Raw genomic sequence first — 10,077 nt, 5'->3', positions numbered from 1 at the left:
TTTGATGACCAAAGGATGAGCAATATCTATGCACCTGGTCAATTTGAACATTTTTTTTTTTAAAAAGAGGGCAAGGAAACAAAGTAACAACATGTATGGAACTTGTAGAAGGCAAAATTTCCAATGTCAATGGGCCTTACGAAGTATTTCCAGTAAGTTTATCAGAGTTTCCACATTGTAGATCCTAGACTGTCAAAATCAATACCCCACAAAAAAATGAAAGGAGTCGAAGAGTTCGTCACCTGAGAGGTATTGTAGCCCTGCTAATTCCTTAATCCTCAATCCGCCATGTAGAGAGGCATAGACAAAAAAGGAACATCATTTCATGCAGTGAGCTCACCCTCCAGCTCTTGAAGGTTTGTCTGATCCAAACATCCAAGAGGCTTTTACAGGTAACAGTGAGCTGCTTATCAAGTTCTAGGGATAGTCTAATCCAGACCGTATAATGGACTTGTACAGGTAAAAGGTCTACAAAGGTGGAACCAACTTTCAACTCCATGGGTTTATTGCAGCAGTGTCGAGCTCCAAACAATGTTTTGGTAGCCCATGTGCTTCATTGCCCGATAAATGATATGCAGGAATTTTGTGAGAAAACCTCGTAAGCTCTGTCTTGGGAATGACTTGAAACACTGCAGCCTCTGCTCTACAAAAAATTGTTTTGAATCCTTGGACTTTGGAGAGGGGAGCAACTGTGATTCCTGTATCCTCGCCATAGTGTGTCATTACCTCAAATGGCTCACAATCATTTGTAGAACATGTGTGAGGATTCCAGGTCTTGTACAAGGCCCAGACATCACCCTGAAGAGGATAGATGCTTATTATACCGTTCTCTCCTTTCTCAAATTTCACTGGATGGGAAAATATCCTGACAGATTCTCTTTTCAGCACTCTACCAAGTCTATACTCCCCACATGTGTATGCAAAACCAGACTTCACCCAAGCTTGTACATCCTTTGAGACAGACTTTGAAGGATATAGCCAATTCATGCACACTTGAAACGGATGCACAGAGACTACCTTTTTAATGTAGGCATAAAACCTAGGCATCCCATCTTCATCATCATACACTGCCCAAATCTGCCCAGCTGCAAAGCATTCTTCCAGCCTCTTCTTATCAAAATCAAAGAACTCGGTATCTGGCACTGCATACCCATCTTGTTCATCTTTCTCCGTACCTGTATCAGCCAAAATATCTTCAGACTCCTTGGTATCATTATGTCCATTGTTCCCTGGTAGAGCGAAAGTGACAGCCAACTTCAGCTGGATGGTTTCACTTGGCTTACCAACCACATCACTCATTACATTTTCATGCTTAATTTCTACAGCTTTGAATGTGTTATCATTGAATTCTTTCAAAATACTGAGCTTTAGCTTTTTGAACAATTGATTCTTTATGCCCTCGGTTGAATCTATTTCAGCATGTTGGCCATCGCTCATATTTTGTTTGAGCCCTTTGTTACAGCAATTTGCACCCTTAAGATTTCTCATTACGTCACCCATTGTTGTCGTATGGTCTGCTTCAACTTTATCAGCTGTAGATTTAGAATCATCAACCTTGGCACCCCCACTGGATATTTTGGCATTTAGTGCATTTGACTGACCACTGGATTCGGTATCTGGATACAGAGATTGTGCAGCATTCCTTTGGCTCCTCAAAGAGCTGTTATTGTTACAAGAATTTGCCTGCTCAACTAGCTTCCGATTTTTGTGAACTGATGTTAGATTCTTCAATGTCTCTCGTGTCTTTTTACCACTTCTATATCTTGTCTTCAGCTTGCGCTTCCTCGTCATTTCTTTCTTCAAGCATTCAACTAGAGATTCATTGAACTCGTCAGAGGATTCTTCCACGTGTACCACTGGCTTTGGGAGGGGCTCATTTCGCATGTCCAACTCTTCTACAGAAGCCTCGCCTTGCAGGTCTGGCCTCTTTGAAAAACTGTTGCCATTTTTCTGCATTTGAATATCAATCGTCTCACCCTGGCATGTATTGTCAAAAAACTCTCCAACCCGAGGGTTCTCTACCACTACGAAAGATTCGAGGCAACGTGCACACTGGACATACTTGTATTCATGGATCTTCAAATTTTCATACGGCGTCTTGCAAGCTGGGCATACAGTCCAGAAAACAGCCGGTTTTGAGGATCCCTGACGATCACTGTCCTTAACGGCCACTTCCTGCCTCCTGAGCTTGTCCTGGTCGCTCAGTTTTGCAATCTGTTCTGAAACGACTTTCCATGCATCCCTAACGTGCTTGAAGGCAGATGCTGCACCGGCAGACTTATTTTTATCTGGATGCAGCAGTAAAACCAGCTTCAAGTACTGCTTCCGTACGGTTTCCTCATCCGCCCCACGTTCTACTTTAAGCATTGCATACCAGTCGGTATTCTGCTCCCCCAGGTAGCTACTATGAACGTCCACAACTGCTTGTAGCTGGGGCAGGTCGCCCAGCTGGGGATAGAGACGTTGTGCTTTAAGAAGGAATTTCCTTGCGCCAGGATAATCTTGGCACATAATTTTACGTTCTGCAATCTCTTTAGCTTTCAAAGCTTCCTCTTTGTTGCAATCCATAGATTAATGTACAAACGATGGTGAGAAGAGCAACTCCTGTGTGAAAAATCATGCAAACTCCCCTGAAACTACTTCCACGCCCTCAACTGCTGCCTCCATCGAGGTACATTCCGCTCAGGCTCGTCTCGCAACCTCTGATGCAATTTCGTTGAAGGGATGCTTGCCTGCGAGAAGAAATGAATTGGGTTAGGCTGGAGCAGATAAACGAAGGTTGATTGGATAGAAAACTATGCTCTGAGAGACCAGAGCGTGCTGCATAATCTAGCTAAACACGCTGGAGAACTTCTACAAAGACATGGGCGATGGTCGCAACCTCGGATGAAGCTCAATTCGTCCAGAATCCTGCAGTTGAGCACCGATTCTTGGATGGAAGTTGATGGGCGGAAGATTTGCAGCCGATTTGTGAGCTTCCGAAACTGGAATAAGATGCTTGGAGCAAGCAAAGCGATGTGGGACGATTGGAGAAAACTCTGATGGGATTGAACAGTGTCTGCAAAGATTTTGAACTGTATCAAAAAAACAATCTTTGAATTGTATCAAAAAAGACTAGCACCCATTTGCAGCTCTCCAAATGTTGCCCATGCAGAGTCGCTCGCTTTCTCGTCCTTCTTCGAATCATTCATCATTAGCATTAACACCAAATTACATCATCACACCACACTCTTTTTTTATGTCCTGCCCTCGGAAAAAAAAAAAGAATTTTGATTAAATAGAACGCAATAAGATTATCAATAACACTCTGCACTTTTGCGCTGTTACTCAGCTTCTCATTCACACACCACCCCGCCTCTGACATGGATGAAAAATGGTGGGCAGGTTCCTAAGTCTGACCTGGTTCAATAGATGAAGCCAACAGGTCTGAATCTCGAGAAAGAAAACAAGATGAATGCTCATAAAAAGCACTCATAAGGCTTGCCTCATATGCGCACCTTGGAAGAGAGAGAGAGAGAGAGAGAGAGGACTTGGATGTGCAGCAGGAGAAGAGAGAAGAGAGAGAGAGGAGGGGGGAGGGGACCTTGCCTTGAAATAGAAAGAGAGAAAGAGGGAACGTGGAAATTAGAGAAGGGCACAAAAAATAGATTAGAAATTATTTTCGCTCTGCCGAGCTCACCCACCGTCAATAAGGCTACCACTCGAAACGTGGCAGGCCAAAAAAGATGGGCAGCCATCAACTACTTGAGCGAGCAAAATAAAGAGGCACAAAATGCAATGGTCTGGAGTTCAAAAATGCAATGATCAAGAGTTGAACTCCTACCATCTTGCTCATGGAAGATTGCCTCCACCACCAGGCCAATCATCCTTTATTACATTAGATTTGCAGCTTTCATTTAAATTGTGTTCATCGGGTGGTGTGACCCTCTGCTACCACCTCCTCACCATTTTCTTCCTCCATGTCTAGTGAGGTGGTGTGAACCCTACCTAAGAGAGGATCTGGCCTCTACCCCAAGGCTTGGTGTTGATGTTCTCCTTGAAAGGGAATTGCATGTATTGGTCCACCTAGTTTCGTGTCGGGGCATTGCTATTTAACCTTGAAGTTCCATGCAATCCGAAATGTTGACGCATTTCACCATTCATCTTTCTATCGCAAGCGAAAGTTCTCATACCTTGCAATGTTCAGTTGAGACAGTCTCCATCTCATTTGTCTCCCCGCTCTTGACCTACAATACAACAGTGACCATGCAGTGTCCAATTGAAAGGGCCTTTGCATGAGGACTATTTTTATACGTTGGCTTTTCATCTTCAACTACTCATTCCATAGTGATTTTCCTTTATCCTTGAGCAACTTTGCATTTGGAGTGCCTTGCATTTGATTTTGTGGTGAGCAAGCCTACTGAATATATACATTCATCTTGGGTTTTTTTGGCAAAAACATCACATCACACACTTTTTTTTGGGTGAAATCCTTTTGTAATTATATTAAAAGAAAACAATCCCTAGTGGGACAACCACTTACAAGGCTCAAAAAATATCATTGTATGACAAGAAGGCAAGATAACCTAGCTCCTGGGCATGTAGACAATCATAGAATGACTCTCGTAGATATTAAGCAATAGGGATCACCAAACACCCCATGGTTGTGGTCTTTCCATAAGGTCCATAGTGCCCATGAGCGAATTAAATCACACACACACACACACACACGTATATGTGTGCACCAGTGCACATACACACATGCACATATGTGTGCATACATACATGCATGTATGGCATAGACAATGGGCACATATACATGTGTACATACGTGCACCTATACAAGCATACATATTCATAAATTTATGGACTAGACAACGCACATGTGTGTACATGCATACGTGTGCAAAATAACCATCATCCATTTCTAGCTCTCCAAATGTTTCCCATGCATATGGCTCGTGTAGTCACCCTTGATCCGACCTTCAACCGAATTGAACCATCACATCCAATTGAGGACTAATGTATGTATGTACATATATATCTTTGCACACTTTTCACAGAAAATTTGTGCACATACACATGTGTATTTGTGTGTGCACGTGCATAAATCCATGCATACATACATGTAAGTCATAGACAACACACGCTCATCCACACACAAGTGTACATGTATGTATATATGTTTAAAACACATGCATGCATGACTCCTTGAGATTCTCTTTTTCTTTTGATATTAACATGTACCTCATCACACATTCCTTTGAGATGATCTACCTACACCACGTCCTTGAAACGATATTTAAAAAAAGGTGGGTACTCTTTGTGAGCCTTCCTAGGCAACATTTGACATCTGTCTCATGGTAGTAGGAGCGTCCCAAGAAAGCAAATGCTCACTTTTCGTATGCTTATGAGATAAGGATATTTATGAAGAAGCTCAAAAAAAAACTAAATGTGCTGCAAGGTGAATGCACACTCAAAATCACAATATAAACTTAAGCAAACCCAAATAAACCCCTACTCCCCCAAACCTGGCCCAAGACACACCTATTAACTCATTGGAATGGGTTTTGGGAGAGTGCTTCAACTAGGTCTTTAGATGCCACCTTAATTTTGTGAAGTCTAGATTGCATGCCACCCATGGTTACCATTTAAAGCTTTGTGTTTATTTGGTTGGTGGTGGAGCTAAGGAGGTGTCCCTTTTTTAAACGATGTAGTGCAATTCAATTTGGCCCTCTAAGCAATTCGATGATTTGATCATTCTCGCTCCCTTGGAATCAATGTCTGACATGTGTACTTCACATTGGAGGAAAGCTAGTCCAATTTTTTTTGCTTCTTAGGCTCATCACATTAGAGGAAAAATAGGTACTATTGCATCAATGATAACATCAGGAACATAATTTTTTATTATGGCTAGGTGGGGAACCATGAGGACTTGATAGTGGGAAGCTGAGAAATTAAACGATGGAGTATTGTATGATTCTATACCATCTTAAAGATAAAAGGACTAGATAGGGATTGCAAATTCATGTAATATCGTGCATTTTTTGCATGACTTATGTATATGAACATCATTTTTGTGAAATGACGAATGCAATCATGGATAAACATTCCTAGTATCAAAAAAATGGAAACTAAAAAACTACCATTGGTAGTATTTGCTATACTGCAAGAATACAAGGAATTTACCAATCATAAATCTAAATCTGCACATTGATACAAATACTATAGTTGCAATTAAAGTTATATGTGCATACATACATGCATGTATGCCCTTCTTAAAAATACTCCTAGCATGCCTAAGGTAATGATTAGCAAACGGGTTAGACCTGAATGGTGTGCTCCACCATATGCTTTCAGCCAGGCTAGAATGGCCTCTGAGGCCTCCATAGCCCTTCCAAGTAAATAGGGGGACGCATAATTTCCACTCGAAAACCAGACTTGCAATGAGATCCGAGCCTACAATATGGAGAGGGAAACCCAAGAAAACCTGGGCAGTAGAACCAGAATAGGCCTAGCCATAATTCCGCACCTTTGCTTCTACCGCCCGTTACTGGTAAATTCTTTGATAATTTCAGCCCATGGAATGATGCCTTCAATCAATCAAGGAAACCACTTTACGATTAGTGCCACATCTTTTAGCCTAGCATCGCATCGGGGAGGCCTCGCTTGCCTAGCATTTTCGGTGCTTTTAGGGGCTCCAAGAGGATTTGGTGCTTGTGTCTCTTATTCTCCTTCTCTACTCATAGAAATCTATGAAAGAGCCGCTCATTTTCTTGCCAGTTTGACTCGGGGAAGTTCCACAGCGATGCAACATATGTGGTGGCGGCCGACAGGATGTGTTGTATGATCACGACCCACGCATTCCAACCAAGGGGGAGGCCGTGCCAAAGTTTGAGTTTACTCTTGATTCTCTCTTTGAACCAAGAATGTAATGTCTCAACCGTCTGCGGGCGGTTCTGGATCTGTTCTCAGCATGAAAATTTTAGCCTAGCTACACTTGGAGTCGGAAGCCAAGCAAAATGCCTCCAGGATACGAAAGAGGGCTGCTACACTAGCTTCCTCTTCTATAGAAAATGCCACTATACCATCTGCAAAGAGTTACGGGCAAAGCTAGTTGCCAGAAGGAAGCGCGACTCCCCTTGATATCCCCCGAGGCCACCATCCTCTTTATCATGTGAATACGAGGGACGGTGCCAATCGCAAACATGAGAGGGGCGAGGGGGCAACCCTGCGGATGGAGCATTTGAGGTCAAAATTACCTTCAGCGCCCCCATTGAGGCTGACGCGTTGCCAAAGAGGGAAACATATTTACCAGAGAATCCACCCCCAATTCCTAACCTTTCCAGCACCACTAGAAGGTACACGATCATACGTCTTATGAAGGTCGAAGCCGAGGAGATTTACCTTCTACCCTATATTGCAGGCAATGATCTAGGGCAGGGGAGACGTTGAGAATATTTTCGAATATATCCCTGGCCTTAATGAAGCCACACATTGCTCCCTATTGACCACAGATGTGCACACTTCCGCATTCTGCCTTAGCTAGGATTTTTGGCATGCCCTTGAGTAGCATTAGCAACGATGCAATTTTGGGAGAGCAGAAATTAGGCATTTCTTGAATTTTTTGGAAGTGCATTTTTCCTATTGGCTCTTCTTCATTGGACTTGTCCAATGAAACTTTAAAGTGGTTGACTCTCTCTCTCTCCCTCTCTCTCTCCATTTTTAATGGATTCCTTTTTGTGTACTTTCTTTATCTTGGGCAGGCCTTATGATTGATTGAATATCATTCACCTTGTTATGAGGTATTTAGCATGGTTATTGGCCTCCAGTCGCCCACCTTGAGTTGGGGATTGACGCTTGGGAAACAGCTTGATTAGGCCCGCGTTGATGTCCGAGGAGAGTTCACCTTGTGCTTGCCTCATTGGCCCTCTCCATGAGCTCTTGTCAGAGTACGTCCTAGAACTCTCTGAAAATTTTGGACGTGAGACCGTCGAGACCCAGCACCCTATCGTTTTTCCATGGCGTTTAGAGCAACCTCCAGCTCGCCCTTTGTGAAAGGTTGACCTAACAGACCCCTCTGATACTCTGAGACCCTTGGGACTATTCCATCAAGAACTTTATTATGCTGGCAGTCCATTCAGTACTTTGCACTACGTCTTCATTTACTATCGTCCTCAGCTCCTTACAAACACCTCTGATATGTGCCAGTAGTCCGTCACAAGGTTTCCCTGTTGATCAACAACCCTCTCAATGGCTTCTCTAACAAATTTGTGCTTCACGAATTAGATTAAAAAAATTGTGTCTCCTAATGAGAGCCATAACTCACGTTTTTATTCTTGCCAGCTTCGTTTTTCTAGCTCGACTGCCTGCATGGCCGCCTCAGTTTCCACCAATAGCATGGCCACTAATGGGTCCTTGGGCGTGAGCCCTTGACCCTAAGCCCCTGCATCTCTGCTAACCTGCTGACCTCCGTGTCGAGTACTGATGCATAGATCTTGGACATAACATGCCCAATCATAATGGTCATTTAGTTTTTACAAGCTCATGGGATCTCTTGCCTTGTGAATGGGTGTGATGGTGTTAAGGGTCCACGTGTGTAGGGAGCCTAAGTAAGAGTAAGGTTACCCTAGATTAAAATACAATGTGCAAGATATATAATAGTGGAACATATATTTACTTCCAAACCCCCACTTGAGTTGCACTCTATGAAAGAGCAAAACAAAATAGCAAGTTATTCTCCACAACCCCTTGTAAACTATTTCATAATCTGGCAAATTAAAGAATGTGTTGGAAATCAAGCAAGACCATGGGGCTTGGGGAGTATTTACCACAGGGCTGGGTGAAGTGTTTGAAATGATGCAACTTTTTAAGACCACTAGGCTTGGTGAAGTATTTACCACTTAATCATGACGAGCAATAAGCTCAATCTACCTAACCAATCTACAATTTCTCTCACAAAATGATGATGTGCTTTAAAAAAGCATGAAGCACTAGACTTTATCAAAGTATGGAAGACTAGACTTTATGTAAGTTTTATGCTACTCATGTTGTTTAAATAAAGAATAATGGGTTCTTTTGGAAGAACTTCAAGTTTTAATTAACTCCTTTTAAACCATATTTACATGTGGCATCTTTACTTTGCCATGAAAGGACATACGACCACTTGTCATTTCATGATGTCCCAGAGCAAGAAATATTGTTCCATAAATAAAATGGTAACCTTTTTAACTTGTGTTGTAAACTAAAGTGTGTTAGAATTCTAAACCCTTTCATATATATTCATACATTTCTTTCATATAAAGTCCTTAAATGTGCAATTGCATGTAAGATTTTGCCTTAATGTCCTTGACTTGGTCTTCCTTACGTTGGAATCATTCTTACATCATTAATACACTCATACCTTCCTTATGTATTTGAGCATAAAGGATAGGAATCTAAACTAGATTTCTCATTCATACACACATAAAATGGATTTCTCAACCTTAATAAAACAATGTATTTTTCTCTTCATTGTGATGTTTTATTCTTTTTCTTGAAACATTATATGCAAATTGTAAGTTCCTAAATTGGACCATCTTGACAAACAGTCGACTAGAGCATTATTGTCCTCTTAAAATTGTTAAGAGCATATATCCAATCTTACAAATTAATTTTTGTAGAAAGATCGAAAGAAGAAAGGAGAAAGAAAAACAACCAAGGAAATAAGGAGGCTTGCAAGAGACATGAAACTAAACAGAGAAGAGAACAAAAACAAGAACTTTTACTTAGTAAGCAAAGCTATGCTTAAGTTCTCATTAGTACCTATGCATTAGCTGCCATCTTGGTTTCTAGAATCTGTAGGGTAACCCAGTGTTCACTAAGCTACAAAATCCCAAAATTCAAAAAACAAAACCGACACCAAAAAGAAGATAACAAAGAAGAAAATAAATTAAGAAATACACGCATGCACTCACACGAGAGAGAGAGAGAGAGAGAGAGAGAGAGAGAGAGAGATTATAGTCTACAAAAGACCGAAAGGTCTATGAGACTAAGTAACACAAACAGTTAAGGACTAAAACCAAAGTGTCAATTAAGGACTGAGTCCACCTCGTTTCT

At 41.7% G+C, this 10,077-nt stretch overlaps 1 protein-coding gene across 1 annotated transcript; it reads right to left on the bottom strand.

Moving 5' to 3' along the window:
* Positions 1–489: 489 nt before the first annotated feature.
* On the bottom strand, positions 490–3,150 carry LOC147883259 (uncharacterized). Its single transcript, XM_087399767.1, has 2 exons — positions 2,882–3,150; positions 490–2,732 (listed from the first exon to the last, which is right to left on the bottom strand). The coding sequence occupies exon 2, from the start codon at positions 2,566–2,568 to the stop codon at positions 490–492; it is 2,079 nt and encodes a 692-aa protein (XP_087255893.1). The 5' UTR covers positions 2,569–2,732; positions 2,882–3,150.
* Positions 3,151–10,077: the final 6,927 nt, after the last annotated feature.

Source organism: Dipteris shenzhenensis, chromosome 28 (genome assembly GCF_047967505.1).
Source record: "Dipteris shenzhenensis isolate YYH24624 ecotype China chromosome 28, Dip_SZ_1.0, whole genome shotgun sequence".
Lineage (NCBI taxonomy): Eukaryota > Viridiplantae > Streptophyta > Polypodiopsida > Gleicheniales > Dipteridaceae > Dipteris > Dipteris shenzhenensis.
Note: the sequence above shows the minus strand (reverse complement) of the source record. Positions and strands in the feature narration are given on the sequence as shown.